A 15629-nucleotide genomic window follows, 5' to 3' on the forward strand; every position below is an offset into this window, starting at 1 on the left:
CGTTCGGGTGGAGAAAAGAGTTCCAAAAGCGTCGAGGACGTTCGGGAGGAGAATGGTTCTCAGAAAGCGGCCAGGACGTTCGGATGGAGAATAGAGCTCAGAAAGCGGCCAGGACGTTCGTGTGGAGAAAAGAGTTCCGAAAGCTTCGAGGACGTTCGGGAGGATAATGGAGCTCAGAAGGCGGCGAGTACGTTTTGAAGGAGGTAAGAGCTCAGATAGCGGCGAGGACGTTCGGGAGGAGAATGGAGCTCAGAAGGCGAAGAGGACGTTCGGGAGGAGAATAGAGCTTAGAAAGCGGCCAGGAAGTTCGGGAGTAGATAAGAGCTCAGAAGGCGCCGAGGACGTTTGGGAGGAGAATGCAGCTCAGAAAGCGGCGAGGACGTTCGGGAGGAGAATGGTTCTCAGAAAGCGGCCAGGACGTTCGGGTGGAGAATAGAGCTCAGAATGCGGTGAGGACGTTCGGGAGGAGAATAGAGCTCAGAAGGCAGCGAGGATGTTCGGTAGGAGAATGGAGCTCAGAAATGGCCAGGACGTTCGGGTTGAGAATAGAGCTCAGAAGGCGGCGAGGAAGTTCGGTAGAAGAATGGAGCTGAGAAAGCGGGGAGGACGTTCGGGAGGAGAATAGAGTTCAGAAAGCGGCGAGGACGTTCTAGTGGAGAATAGAGTTCAGAAAGCGGCAAGGACGTTCGGGAGGAGAATAGAGCTCAGAAAGCGGCCAGGACGTTCGGGAGGATAATAGAGTTCATAAGGCGGCCAGGACGTTCGGGTTGAGAATAGAGCTCAGAAGGCGGCGAGGACGTTCGGTAGGAGAATGGAGCTCAGAAAGCGGCGAGGACGTTCGGGAGGAGAATAGAGCTCAGAAAGCGGCGAGGACGTTCGGGTGGAGAATAGAGTTCTGAAAGCGGCGAGGACGTTCGGGAGGAGAATAGAGCTCAGAAGGCGGCGAGGATGTTGCAAGACGATTGGCGGTACTCGTGCTGAAGCGTTTACGTGTGCTGTTTGTGGAGAGTGTGGGCGTGTGGATGATGAGGCTAATGGTTTGGATGTGATGGATGTAATTGGTGGTTTCATGATGGTTTATATGAGTGTAAGCGAAATGTAGTGTGTAAGGAGCAAGTTGAGTGGGTTTGTAAGATGTGTTTCCCGACAGAATACGAGTAATGACATGTATATACATTGGTTTTTACTTTATATTTTTTATCTGAACATGATTAAACGAGAATGTGATTAAATTCATTACATATTCAATGTTAAATTTTACGATTTATCATTGGATAGAATTTTTGAATGAATATAAAATTGATGGATTTTTTTTTTCTCATTTAATTGATATATGGATAAATTATTTGTTCTAGTAATAAATTGATCATTGATTTATTGATGGATTGATTGATTTATTTGTCGGTTTATTGTTTGATTGATAATTGATCGATTATTGATTGATTGCTGATGGATTGGTGATTGATCGATTCATTGATGGTAAATGGATAAATTGAAATTGAAACGGCATCGTTTGTTGTTCCTTTCCCATTTGTTTTACATTTAGTTCAACGACGAGTTTTAAATTCACATTGAACTCAAAATTTATTAATATATATATCAATATATTACAAGGTCGATGCATCAACGTTTGTTCAATATAAAGAACTTAATTTGAAATGAATTGTTTATATATTCATTAAAGTTCATCTTCACCCTTTTATGTAATGTGGAAATTGGCTGAAGTAAATACTTTTCAATGCATGAGTTAAGTATCTACATACCAATGCAAGATTTCTAGGATTCTGACAAACCTACGTGTTCCTTCAACACGAAAATTGTCTGCGAAATGTAAAGTTACGGATATGATATTTAAGTTGAGCGATGTTTACTGACTGCCTCAATCTTTTACCCCTTTAAAGTATTTATAACTGCATTATTAAAGGGAAAATGGTTTGAAGCGTGTCCGAAAAGTTACTTATCCGAAAACGGAAAATTAGGGACTTTACATGGCAGCCGACATTCAGTAATTTTAACAGTTAAAAAAAAAATCAATCAAATACGTTTTGTAAAGGGTGCTCGAAATATTGCATGCCACTTTTCATTGAGATCCAGTAAAAACTAACAAATATACAGACGAAAACCCTAAAAAATATCCAAAATTGACTACATAATCAGTAAGAGTATATTTCGACTTACGTTTTTTCCACAAAAGTTAAACACTTAATTTCGACTTCAGTTTATCGACATAACACGTTTAGCATTCAGGTTTTTTTACGTTTTTACATAAAATATTTCATAACCGGTTTGATTGAAAAGGTCATGGACATTTTCCTTATAGATTGTACAGTTAAAGATCCGATTTATTGCAATGTTAATTTCTACGTATAATGTCCCAACATAAATAATATAATACCGGTATCGTCTATAATGGTTTGGCTTTCTGAAATAAGTAAATCAATTACATGACCAAAATAATATATAGTTATAATGTTTTACAGAGTGTATATTATGCTTTTCATTTGATTTTAAATTGAGAGCGAAAGCCAATTTTGTAATCTTAGGGATCTGGAGCGAGGGTCGATGCAGCGCTTGTACATTTGAGTCAAATGGTGTCGTAAACTAAGTCACTAGGTAAAATCTTTGAAATAACTTTGGAACATAGCAGAGATATTATATTTGTTCCATTAATTATTAACGTATTTAGACTGTACTCCTTTATGAACTTTTCAATTAAATTTGAAACTAGGTCATGTGGTGTCAAAAAATAGATCATTAAGTCAAATCTTAGATATTTCGGTCAAGAATTATATCATCAGATCATACTTTGTTGGGGATTGGTTAGATTATGTTTTAACTTGGTAAAATTATTTCCCTTGATCAAGCTCCAACCGTTTGTAAATTGGGTCACATTGAGTCAAACATTAGGTCACAAGGTCAAATCTTAGAAAACACACTAGATATATTTAATTTGGTCCAATGGTCATGAAACGTATTCAGACTGTTTTCCTTGATACACTCTTCAATTAATTTGAAATTCGGTCATGTTGTGACAAAAATAGGTCACTAGGTCAAAAATTAATATATATTGTGTCTAGAACTATATCATCGGAATCATATCTTGGTAGGGATTGTTTAGATCATGTTTAAACTTAGCAAGAATGTTCACTTTGATCAAGTTCAAACCACTTGAAAATTGGGTCACATTGAGTCAAAACCAAGGTCACAATGTCAAAAAAGGTCCGCTTAGCGAAGTGGCTAGCGCACTGGCTTCCCTTCTTAACAATCGTTGTAAAATAAATAAAGTTTAAACTAAGGTCAAACCTTAGAAAAATCTTTGAAGCACACTAGATGCATAAGATTTGGTTCACTTTTCATTAAACTTGAATGTTTTCCCTTGATGAACTCATGTTCTAATTTAAAACTGGGTTCAAATGTGATCAAAAATAAGGTCACTTAGTCAAATAATCTCAGATTGTTTTGTCTAGAACCATAATATGGTATTGATTGCTCAGATTATGTTCAAACTTGGACATAAAGTTACCTTTGGTAACATTTCACAGTATTTTAAAAGTGGGTCACATGAGGTCAAAAACAATGCTAGTAGGTCAAATCTAAGAAAGAAATCTTGGGAATTCTTAAAGCTATATATCTGGTTCAACATTTATCAAATTTAATGAGAATATTTCCTTGATGAAATCAATGACTAGTTTGAAACTATGTCTCTAGGTCATATCTTTCAAAAATCATGTCCGGACTCTAATATTCGTATTGATTGGTCAGATTATGTTCAAGCTGTGGTCAGAATCTTCCCCCTTGATGTAATTTTGGTAGACTATAAAAGTGGGTCACATGGGGTCAAAAGGTAGGTCGTTAGTTCAAATTTTAAAGAAAACTTGTGAACAATCAGAGGCAATATATCCGCTCGTATCTTCTTTGAAAATGAGTGGTATGGAGTCAAATATTAGGTGACTAGGTCCAATCTTAAAAAACCTTGGGAACTCTCTAGAGGCTACATTTTTGGTATTTTTCTGGTCCAATCTTCATGTTACTTTATTAGAAAGTTTGCCTTGAGTTATTTATTTTGAAAATTTGTAACATCATTGTGTGGTAGTCCTGAACAACTTAGTTATGTATCCTTGATTAACAAACCAATTTTTTTTATATAGTGTATATGCACTGTTTGTGAAGTTTTGTGATGTTGTTCTATGTTTCTTGTTTTGTGACTTTTTGTTTTTGTGTTCTATGTCTCTGGCGTTTACCATGTGGCATTAAGCGGGGTTTATGTTTAAATTTTTATCTACTGAGCTTGTTCCTGTAGTTTTTCACATAAGCATTGAGTGAAACTGGGTAACGCGGTGTCAAGATGTAGACTACTAGGTCAAATATAAAAGCTACACTAAATGCAATATTCCTTTATTTTTAACAGTTGCTTACAAACTCATATCTCGTGTGCACAAGAGTGTGTATAATAGTCCATCACTCTGCAGCCGTATTGCATTTTTTTTATTCAAGAGCTTTACTCGAAAACATCATTGGGGTCTTGACTTCATAAACAGATAAATGGTGAAGAGAAGTGCAGTGCATAACTCTGTCTTTGGTATCATTTTATAAATAATTCGTAAATTCACATCAGTTTTTAAGGTATTAAAGTAAAACATCATCTACAAATATTAACCATAACGCTGTTTTTTTGTATAAGATTTTTCTTATTGCTTTTTAAAAGTAAATGTCCTTTGTTCATGTTGATACTTAGTTTTTGTTCACAACATAACCCAAGAAGACTTTGACGTATACCTCATATACAAATATATTTTATTCAGGACTATAACATGAACAATAACTCTGTTTTTAGCTTTTTAAGCATTTAAAATGTGATTGCCCTTTGTTCATCTCTATACTGTTATTGTCTGAAGCGTATTCTTATGAATTACTATGATTTTGTATCAAACATAACATTTCTTCTATGCTAATATTGGCATTGTAAATGGCAGTATGTGACTGCTTCTAGAACAGTTATGCGCTTCTATTTAAATTTGACTTTGCCTGCCTTTCCATTCCGCAAATGATAAGAATAATTTCATAATCACTTCGAACAAGTATTTTTATCGCGCGTCTGTCAACCACTTACTTCTTTGTCATATGTTTCTAGGGTGATTTAAAATAAATAAAGTTAAAAATTAAATATGATTATATGCTTTCCATCTCTAAATTGAACCATTAGGAGAGCATACATATTTCATCTGCGCTGGATCTGACAAAATTGAGCCTCGGACCTCTGTTTATCATCAATGTCTGATCATGAAATATTCATATACAGTGTCTTGTATTCGGAGTAAGACGACGTGAAGAAACTACCTAAATATTATGTACTATTGCTTCCAGAGAACGACCCTTGTCAAAGACAACTTAAAGTGACATTCGTATTTTAATTCAATAGATACACATGTATAACAAACATAAATTTTGAGTGATAAACCTTAATATTGCATTAAAAATGAAAACTATTAATTACAGATAGCAAAATTGTAACCGTGTATTTAATAGCTGAAACGCGCAATTATTTAATGACAGGTGAGTCCTAAAATATTTACAGTGATCAACTTGTTTTAGTGAGGTTAGTTCAACGAGGTAAGGGGAAGATGACCCTCATGAGGTATAGAGCCAATACAAATAATTCGAACCAAAATAGTTGTGTAACATCAAGAATGACGTTTAAACGTTTAACCACCAAGAGAAGATAAAAAATAGGGGTCAGTCTCCGTTAAATGGGGTTCCAGGCTGTGTGCACGTTGCATTGATATGTCTGAAATGGATCGCCCCAAAGAGTGACTCAGAGCCTCCACTTGGACCACCATCCTACCCAGTCGAATGATAAACTGTTAGTATGCGCCTTATTTTTAAACACTGAAAATAAGCGTTCTCCGGGACCTTTTCGGTGTCAATCTTGGGACTGGTGTGTATTTCATAGTTCATAAAGATACGCATGTATGTGACGGTTTTTTTATTTACTGTAAATGTTCATGATAAGCACTTTTTGTGAAAATGAATATATCTAACAGAGAAATACGGCGAACGTTGAAATATGAGTTCATCCTTATACTGAACAAAGCAAACTTAAATACGTCTTCATCAATAGTAAAACAACACTAGCTGATAGGAAAATATAAGCTTAAAATAGATAGGATGCCCCCGTTTACCATAAAAAAGAATGTTGGCAGGTTATTGCCACGCTGACAAACAAAAACTTGTATGGCCTTAAAATGTAGCCTTAAATGAAGTGGTTTGCAATATTTTTAACCGTAATACCCAATCTAAATGTGTAATTCTGCGCATTAATTTCTTTAACATGCTATCTCAAAAAGTAGATATTGCGATACCTTATTTCGATTTGCGATACTGAAGCTGAACCGGTGGCTGAAAAATCACTACGTATTTCTCATAATATTAAGAAATATTATAGATGGATACATACCACTGTCATGTAGTTATTTAGTCGCTGAAATATTTAGGAAACAGTGGAAACGTCACTTAACTCTTTCACACTTATATTGAGACCAGGTACAGTCAGGAGGTATATATACACATAGCAACACGAACCCATTATGGTATATTAGGATGTAAATTTTTAGTTTAGAAACTGATTATTTTTACAATATTTAGATTGTTTTCCAGAAATTATTTCTGGAAGTATAAGGCTTACTTTGATAAGATTGCAACATTAATGTGAATTTGAAAGCAAGCCGAAGAATCTTAAGTTAATATTGACGAGTATCCGATGGGAATAGATAATAGTGTATAAAATATAGAAAGATAGAAGTACATACCCCTAAGGCCATGAATTTATTCGGCTACAATCAACCAATTTACAGACTTCTTTAGGCTACAGTTTTTTTCAAATATTTACACAAGAAACTAACAATTTGTGCAATAGAGATGCAAAGTCAGCAACTGTTTCTTCCTTTTCATTTAACTTTCATTAAATATTGATACGCTATCACAAGCACTCCTTTTTCCGTATTGACATCCGGATCTGATAAACTTGCCAGATGAATGCAATGTTCATATATCCTAGTACATATAATGTTTATCAGTTACTGTTATAAAACTAGATAATTGTCTTCAAAAATAGTCAATTTACATTATCTATTAATAAGTTATGGCACGCATTATCAATTACAGTTTTAGGCCAGGCAAAATGTTTTTGGGTTAGATTTTTTCTCCTCCGAATAGAATTATAAAAAAGATAAAATCACGCTTGTCACACAAACAGCCTTTCAACGCATTCAGCGCATTCATTTAATAAAAATACATCCGATTTGAAGCCATTTGCTTTGTCTGAGAACACTTTGCTCAGCATAGAAAGATTGTTTTTATCTTGCTTGGATAAGGATGAAAGCGTACAAATCATGCAAAACCCTAAATTAGAAATTATGAGACGAAATTCCATTAATAATATCGTGTGCGACAATTATCATTGCTATATCACGTTGATTCTAGTGTACTTTATATATGAAAAATGTTATATGTAAATGCGTTGTACATGTTGCCGCATAAAGTGGCCTGAGAGATTCATTAAAGGTTCTAAACACGACTTAACTTGATATAATCGGCGCAGTGCGCAAAAAATCCATAATGAGACAACTTCCGGTTAAACGCGCCGGTAACACCAGAGTTTTACAACGCGACGTCAGCCGCAACGATACAAAATGGAGTCCGTCGGAGGAATTGATTTGTTAAACTAGTGAACATATATGTAGTCGAGCCGCATGAAATCAAATTTGCTTAAAACATGCAAGAAAGACACCCTTGACGTTGTTAATCATTTCTTGTTGCTGTTATATTGTTGCTGTTATTATAAACAATAAATACTAACGTATCTTGTACTGCTTTAATTTTTTCAATAAAAATATCACCAAAACAAGCGTTATCGAAAAGAATTATAGTTGTCCAAAAGATCTTCAATTAAAATCCACAGATTACAGAAAAAGAAATACATAAAATACTACAGACAAATAAATACATTAGCCTGCATGTGACCTACAATAACTCTTATTTAAGCATTATGTCTGTTAATCAACCGACTTAATATAATTAAAGTTTGTTATTCACCATGTGTGCAGCGCACTGCATGATTTTTGCTAATATTCAGGCTGCATATATTTTCTTTGTCAACTAATTGTTTCGTCGAATCATCATATCAATGTAAGTCATTGAAAACCGATCAAATGCTTGCGATGGACGGTCAGAATATAGATTCAATGGGGTACAATGGGGTACAATGAAAATTTGCATCTGGAGGTAAATGTCCACCGGGATAGAAATGTGATCCGCAGTAAATAGAGTTATTATATGTGTTGGTTGGTAATGAGCCGTGAGACGGGACACAACCATAGTACCACCATCCTCCCCCTTGATGCGTCGCGCAGCGGTCAGTAGTGTCCCGGTCGTACGTGGCGAATGTGGCGACATGTGGGGACACGTCATCTATATCTACCTGTCCATTTGCCTCCGGGACTATACTGCCTGTACCTGTAAAATGGTATGTGTATTTTATATGTCATAATTTTGATTAAAAATTGCTACCCTACCTTGTGACAGTCAACCTTACCTGTGCCACAACACAAGAGCATGCTCATGTATGGACAGCATTTATCGAAATATTAAATAAGTAACAGAAATAAAATACATTTGAAAATTAAATAAAATACACTTTCAGAGAATGTCGATACGTTGTTTATACGTTGTAACTCGATATAAACTTAGTAGGTGTTGCAACCATATTGTGTTAAGCACTCGACCTGTAAAATGACCTGCAAGTAGGTCAAATACTTTCATTGATACGCATATAAAGCTTATATTGTATAAAAGATTGCGAAGAGAAACTTAAATTGTACGAGATGAACATCAGCATAATTGATATAGAACTGGCAATCACGTCATGATACAACTAAAATAATTTGAGAGCCATCTTAAATTGACATACGTGAGATATCAACGTGTACCTTCCAGTACAGAATGTTATTACTCATTACAATGATTTCACCTCAACTTACAAAAATCTTCTTCATATAGTTCAATTGCCAACATTACATTTAAGCAGGGTAAAATACATTGCTATTGAAACTTACGTTTTTGTATCTCACCAGAATATGTTCAAAACCTTGTAGCTTTCATGACATGTAATTTTAATCTCAGATATGAAAACTGTGTAGATGTTCCATCAGTAAGAATGACTAAATATGGGAAAAACTCTTTCCGCTTTAGGCCAGTCAGGTATAGAACAACCTTCCAAAAGAAATAAGATGCTCCCAAAAACTACCTGGAATTTAGAAGGCTGATCCGCACCTTGAAGGGTCCCTCTTGTAAATGCTCAATGTGCAAATAATACCTTATTGCTTTAAAAGAAATAAGAAGAATTTGAGAATTATAAGATGCTTCAGTGAATATATTTCATCCTTGTTGGTATTTAAAAACCAAATATATTTCAGTGGAAATTTTAAATAAAAATAACCAATTAAACAAAATGGGCTAATATCTATTTATGAGTGGTTCAAATTTATATAGCATCTGTCGAACACATACAACTACTTGTGTTTTTCTTTCGGCAATTGTTTTCTCTGTGTTACGACTTTACATTTTCAATTATTATTCTTACACAGTGGTAGGTGCTGGTATTGTCAGGACAGTAGCCGGGCAGAGGTTTGGAAGGCTACTTGTAGGTAGGGATTGCCCAAATGGGATAAACAATGTCTTTATACGCTACTGTTTCTGATAATAAGCGAAATCTAGTTACATCAAAATTAAATGATTAATATAATGCCTTCTCTTACCAATACTTTCCAAAGATTTTTCCCATCAAGCTAGATTAATTATAAGTTGTTTACCAACTAAACATCAATGTACAATGCTGCCAATCCCATGTAAATATTGCTACTTACAATTTTGCTTTGTCGAAACACGAAATGGTCAATCGGTATTTTATGCATACTGGTATACGGCACATTGCTTAAATGTGCGCCTTTATGGGCAATCCTTAATTCAACTGGTGCTGGTCATAAAGACATCAAACTTGTCGGCCTTGAAATTCTAAGTAAATGATTTTGTATTTTGTTGTGATTGTTTTTAATTGGGGTCTTCTTGGAGACTATTCCGGATAGAAATTGTTCACCCCATTTTGTACCGGTATTTGCATTACCCGGTACTTTGGTATTAATGTAACTTTCATGCAATTATGAACAGAACACTGAAAAATAGTATACGGTTGTCCGGTTTAGCGCAGTGGTTAGTGCAGTCGCTTCTTATCTAGGCAACCTGGATTCGAATTCCGGCTTGGACGCATGTGATTTTGGTTTGTGGTCACCAAGTCGGACAAATGGGTTTCTTCCGGGTACTCCGGTCTCCCGGACAACACAAGACCACACTCTCGCGTAACATCGTACCAACGTGAGTGATTAATATTATTTTGAAATAACTTGCTTCACAATTGTTGTAAAATATATATATTTAAACTTTAATTGCTATCCAGAGATCAATAGAAACGTTATAAAGAATATGAAAAAAAAATACAACAAAAGTTTCTTACATGAAAAATTCGTATTAGCCTCCGTCTCGATGGTAAATGATGGAGCACCATTCAGAGAGATAATTCGCATGGTATAGGTACATTGTTCGTGCAAGGAGCTATCGTTGGCACCAACGACAACTCCGTGTAATTTCCCATCGGTAGGTCCTAAATCTACGATTTCCTTCAAGTTCTCCAAACCTGAAGAAAGCGCAATTGTCTACAAAAACATAAAAAAAAAATGAAAATTTGTTTCCAAATTTAAATTACATCTAAGTTGAGCAAGTATATGTTATGATTTTCAAGGAGATTTATTTAAACGTAACGTAAATATAACAAAAAACACTACCCATCCAGAAATTGGAATTTATGTCCCCAAATCCCTTTTTGTACTCTGCCAGGTTTCTGTGGAAATCTGGACTGTTTGTGACGCGGCGTTGAAATGCCTGAAATGATAAGTAGTTATAAGGATTAGGCAAAACGACGTGCATCGCATGTCAGCGTCCTTTATGACTTACGTTCATTGGTTTTATGTATTAACGCATAAAATCGTTACATAATTTATATGCTCGCAATACGGAAATGGCAACCAGACTCATGAATTGGAAATATAAATGAATGCACAGATCTGATATCGTCTTTGGTACAATTATTTCCGTTATAAATAAGTTTACTTAAATATTATCAGCAATAAACTACATAATTTCCATTTAAGTAACATTTATTGAACGGTCTAATCATAGTAAAAATACTAAGTACTCTAACACTTACGGTCCAGCCTCCCGAATCGTGCGTCATGTTGCAGAAGACTCGCAGCACAGTGTGTGACCTTGGCAACATTATTGTGTACACACCGTCACCTCGATTCGAGAACAGATGGGGTCGATTGATTATGTCTTTACAATCCATAGGCAACGGTCCTGTAATTAAAACCGACAGATTCACTTGAATTAAGGCATTGATTTTAGCTCTACTGGCCAAAGGCCAAAAGAGCTTATGCGATGGTAATGTGCACGTCGTATGTGCGTCCATGCGTCCGTGCGTCAGTGCGTCTGTAAACAATTGCTTGTGAACACGGTACAGTCTTCAGTTTTGATTGTATCTCGATGAAAATTGTACAGTATTAAGTTCCTTTCGAAAACCAGCCCAAAACCTCCCATGCATGCCTAGAGTATGGCCCATATGAAAGTAGTAATAAGAAAGTATTAACAAATTTTGTTTTTAGCCAAATCAACATGTAAAGCAAAGTCTAGGATCAAAGGAGACAACCTGTTCTTTGGTTGTGCAGTTGGTCTTGTGTCATACTCTCCATTGCCCTTGTTGAAAGAGATCAAAATTAGTTAAAAGAGGCTGGTTGATTTTAAGTTTTATAGGCCAAAGGCCATTTTTGGCTCTATGGGCCAAAGATCAGAAGTGTCAGTCGTTCGCGCATTCATTTTAACACAAATGCTTGTGAATGTTTGTTTAAATTATGCCCCTGTGGTCATTACTTGAAACACCCCCGGGTTCACAGGTTGTGTATACTTAAATCAATCTATTTGTCTAAAACAGCTAGACAGACCCTAGCTATTTAAGGCATAATTCAGTGGTCCGCTACCATGGTTGTTCAAATTATGCCCATGTGGTCAAAACTGGCACTGCCCCAGGGCAGTGCCAGTTTATTATTTAAGAAATATTTTTTAAATAGTCTTGTTTCAAACCAAAAGGCTCATATGTTTGATATTTGTTGTGGAGCATCATATGATGGCCGTCTAGCAAAACAGTTGAAATTAGGCCCCTGAGGCCAAAGCTGGCCCCACCCCTTTTGACCTCCTTTTTTTTAAAAGCTACAGGAATTAAATTTGGCCCATGAGTATGATTCCGAAAATGAGTATCAATGTTGTCGTCGTATGACCTTGACTAGCCTTTTGACCTACTAAAACAATGAAATTTAGACCATGTGTACAGTTTTGCAAACCAACTTCAATGTTGTCCTCGGAAGACCTTGACTGTGACCTTTTGACCTATTTTCTTATTTTTGAAGCTACAACAATGAAATTTAGACCGTGTGAAGTTTTGCAAACGAGCATCAAAGGTGTCCTCAGATGACCTTGACTGTGACCTTTTGACCTACTTTCTTATTTTGGAAGCTACAGCCATGACTTTTTGACCATGTTTACTGTTTTGTAAACAACGATCTACATTGTACTTCGATGACCTTGTTTGTGACCTCTTGACCTACTTATTTAGTTTTGAAGCTTCAGTAACAAAATTGTACCGTGTGTACTGTTTTTCAAACAAATACCAATGTTATCCTCGGATGACCTTGAATGAGACCTTTGCAAAAAAAAATTAATTTTGAAGCTACAACAGTTAATCTACAGTTTTGAAAGCAAATATTATTTTTCCTCAGATGACCTTTACTTGGCATGTATTAAAATAGTTCATGCAACTAATCTGCTTACAACACTTTCTGTCCTCTGGTGCTGAACGTGCAACGTTCTCAGCCAACCCAAACACAAGAAGTGAACTATATATTTCTTGCCTATTATCCATATATACATGCTCTGGATTGAAAATGACCACAAAAGCCATGCCAGTAGAGCATAGGCTCTCATGGGCCCTCATGGACCTCTTATTTTTTTATTTTTCAAACAGCTACCGAGGCTATCCGTCCGGTTTTTTATCCATTTTGCAGACAACAGCCATACTTGCCCAAAGTTTGCATTAACATTCAGGGGTTTGGAAAAGTGTTGAATAAGTTTGTATACATATTTATGCGAAAAGCTACAGAAACAAGCTCAGTAGCAAAAACTTTAAACATAAACCCGGTTAAATGGCACTGGGTAAGATTATGTGAACTAAAGACTACCGTTCTCAGTCTCTGTAAAACTACAAATTATGACAATTTAAATGTAAATACTGGGCGACTTTTTACAGCTTCCACACGGCACTCACAAAACTGCTGTAAATATCAATATTAATGCGAACAGCTACAGAAACAAGCTCAGTAGCAAACAGTTTAAACATAAACCCGGTTTAATGGCACTGGGTAAGAGTATGTAAACTAAAGACTTCCATATTTAATACGTGTAACTGCTTATCAAACTCAGTAGTATTAGCTAAATGGATAAAGGTGCATTCGAAACCATTTTTATTTTGGTATATAATTATATCACAAACTTGTCTGATACTAACACCTATGGACTAGCCAACTCTTGCATATTATAGATATCAGTTGTAGTTCATATAGTATACATATTAATGGGTAAGATAGCTTGCTTATAATATAACGATTAAAGTCTAGACATTTCAGCAAAATTTGAATTATAAACACGTGTTACCCATACCACACGTCTTCCCAGAATACCCTGATGGACAGTGGCATTCAAAGTCCCCATTCGAACTGGTGCATGAGCCTCTCTGACAGGGATTGGATGAGCAGGGATCAGCAACTGAAGTGAGCATAACATCTTATAATAAGGGGGAAAATCTACCACCTCATTATACAGCTAGGTGATGTGTTGGAAAAACACACATCCTTCCTATCCTAGAGTTATCAAGCCTATAGAACAGTTTTCAGTATTACTCGAAACGGGCGAGTTAGCATTATACAGTGACAGATGATAAAGTGAATCATTACGTTAAGATCAATATTCTATATGAAGTAACACCAAATTAATAGTCTGTTCTACCGATTTTCAGGGGACAGAATGGTGCGAGCAAGCGAACAAATATTTAAAAAAAATTCTTTCGATTTCAAAGATAAAACGAAGAGGCATAATGCGATTTTTAAAAAACGCATTTTGACGACGAGTGAAAAGTTGTATAAAATATTTACTTTCACATGTTTACGTCAAACACATTTTTCAGGTTTTGTAAGCATTATATCATTCATCATACATGTACAGCATGGACTCAATTTGCAATAGCAGTAATTTTACAGCGCGTTTGAAATTGAAAGAACACTTATTTTTGTGTTGTTGTTTTCAGAATGTCACACCATTATAGTTTATACATTGTTACATACTCAGAGAAGTTGTCATAAGGTAAATATAAATGCTACTGCACCAGCCGACTATGGGAAAGAAACAGGGCACGAAGACGTGTAATCTGAACATTGTTACAAGACCGAATAAACTACTTCTATAGCATGCCACTTGTTAATTGAGTGGTCGAAAGCTAATGTTGATTACACGCCATTTCTCCTCAGGCGTCAGAAGTAGTATATACAAACAGATTCAAGTTTCAAGATTCAACACATTTATCCAGTAATTTGATGACAAACGTATTCCTTATTACATTATCAAAAAATGAATTCAATCATACATATATAGAACGATAACGCCATAAGTTTGAATGTGAGACACGACAGATATAATATGATTACTAGTAATAATCAGTGTTTTACACATGTATTAAATATTGTTTAAGTTGACATTGAGGATGGACAAACAAGCGTTAAGCAAAATGTTTAAACTATATTTGTCACAAACAGAAACATATCATATGACAAAAATGTTTTTATTCTAGTATATTACGTACAAACATTTTTAAGAATGTTTTCTATTTTTCCCAGCTCATTGACAGCGGCTGATGTCGAACATGTCAGCTCGTACATTAAGCGACAGGACTCCTTGACAGACAGTGAAACACAAAGTGGCCAACTGAAACGGTAATTTAAGAGAGCTTGGCTCTCAAAATTCCTAGGACTTGAATATAGAATTTCCGAAGATGCTGTCTACTGCGTACACTGTGTAGTGTTTCCGGGAGCAGACAAACCACGTGTTCAGTTAGCATCTGAACCATTCCGAAATGGGATACTGGATACACGCTAAAAGATACCAGAAACATAGGAAAAATGTGCATCAGGCACATATGTACAGTAAGGTTCGAGCTGAACTGTTTATAGCCTCTATGTCGAAGAAAATGACAGTCGCCAAGCATGTGGATACCACCCTGAAGGCTAGAGAAGGGGAAAAAGTTGAAGTGCTACAGCCTACAGTCTGTAGCTAAGACAGTGTTATTTTGTGCCCTCCATAATAATGCATTACGTGGTATTCGTAATGATTCTAAGTACCTAAATGAGGCTGACAGCAACTTCGGA

The 15629-nt window shown here is 35.9% G+C and overlaps 1 protein-coding gene across 1 annotated transcript; it reads right to left on the bottom strand.

The window, feature by feature from the left end:
• Nucleotides 1-856: 856 nt before the first annotated feature.
• On the bottom strand, nucleotides 857-15143 carry LOC128237601 (ficolin-2-like). Its single transcript, XM_052953190.1, has 7 exons — nucleotides 15068-15143; nucleotides 13873-13977; nucleotides 11315-11463; nucleotides 10893-10989; nucleotides 10565-10744; nucleotides 8382-8511; nucleotides 857-1031 (listed from the first exon to the last, which is right to left on the bottom strand). The coding sequence occupies exons 1-7, from the start codon at nucleotides 15141-15143 to the stop codon at nucleotides 857-859; spliced, it is 912 nt and encodes a 303-aa protein (XP_052809150.1).
• Nucleotides 15144-15629: the final 486 nt, after the last annotated feature.

The sequence above is a fragment of the Mya arenaria genome, chromosome 6 (assembly GCF_026914265.1).
Source record: "Mya arenaria isolate MELC-2E11 chromosome 6, ASM2691426v1".
In the NCBI taxonomy this organism is placed as follows: domain Eukaryota; kingdom Metazoa; phylum Mollusca; class Bivalvia; order Myida; family Myidae; genus Mya; species Mya arenaria.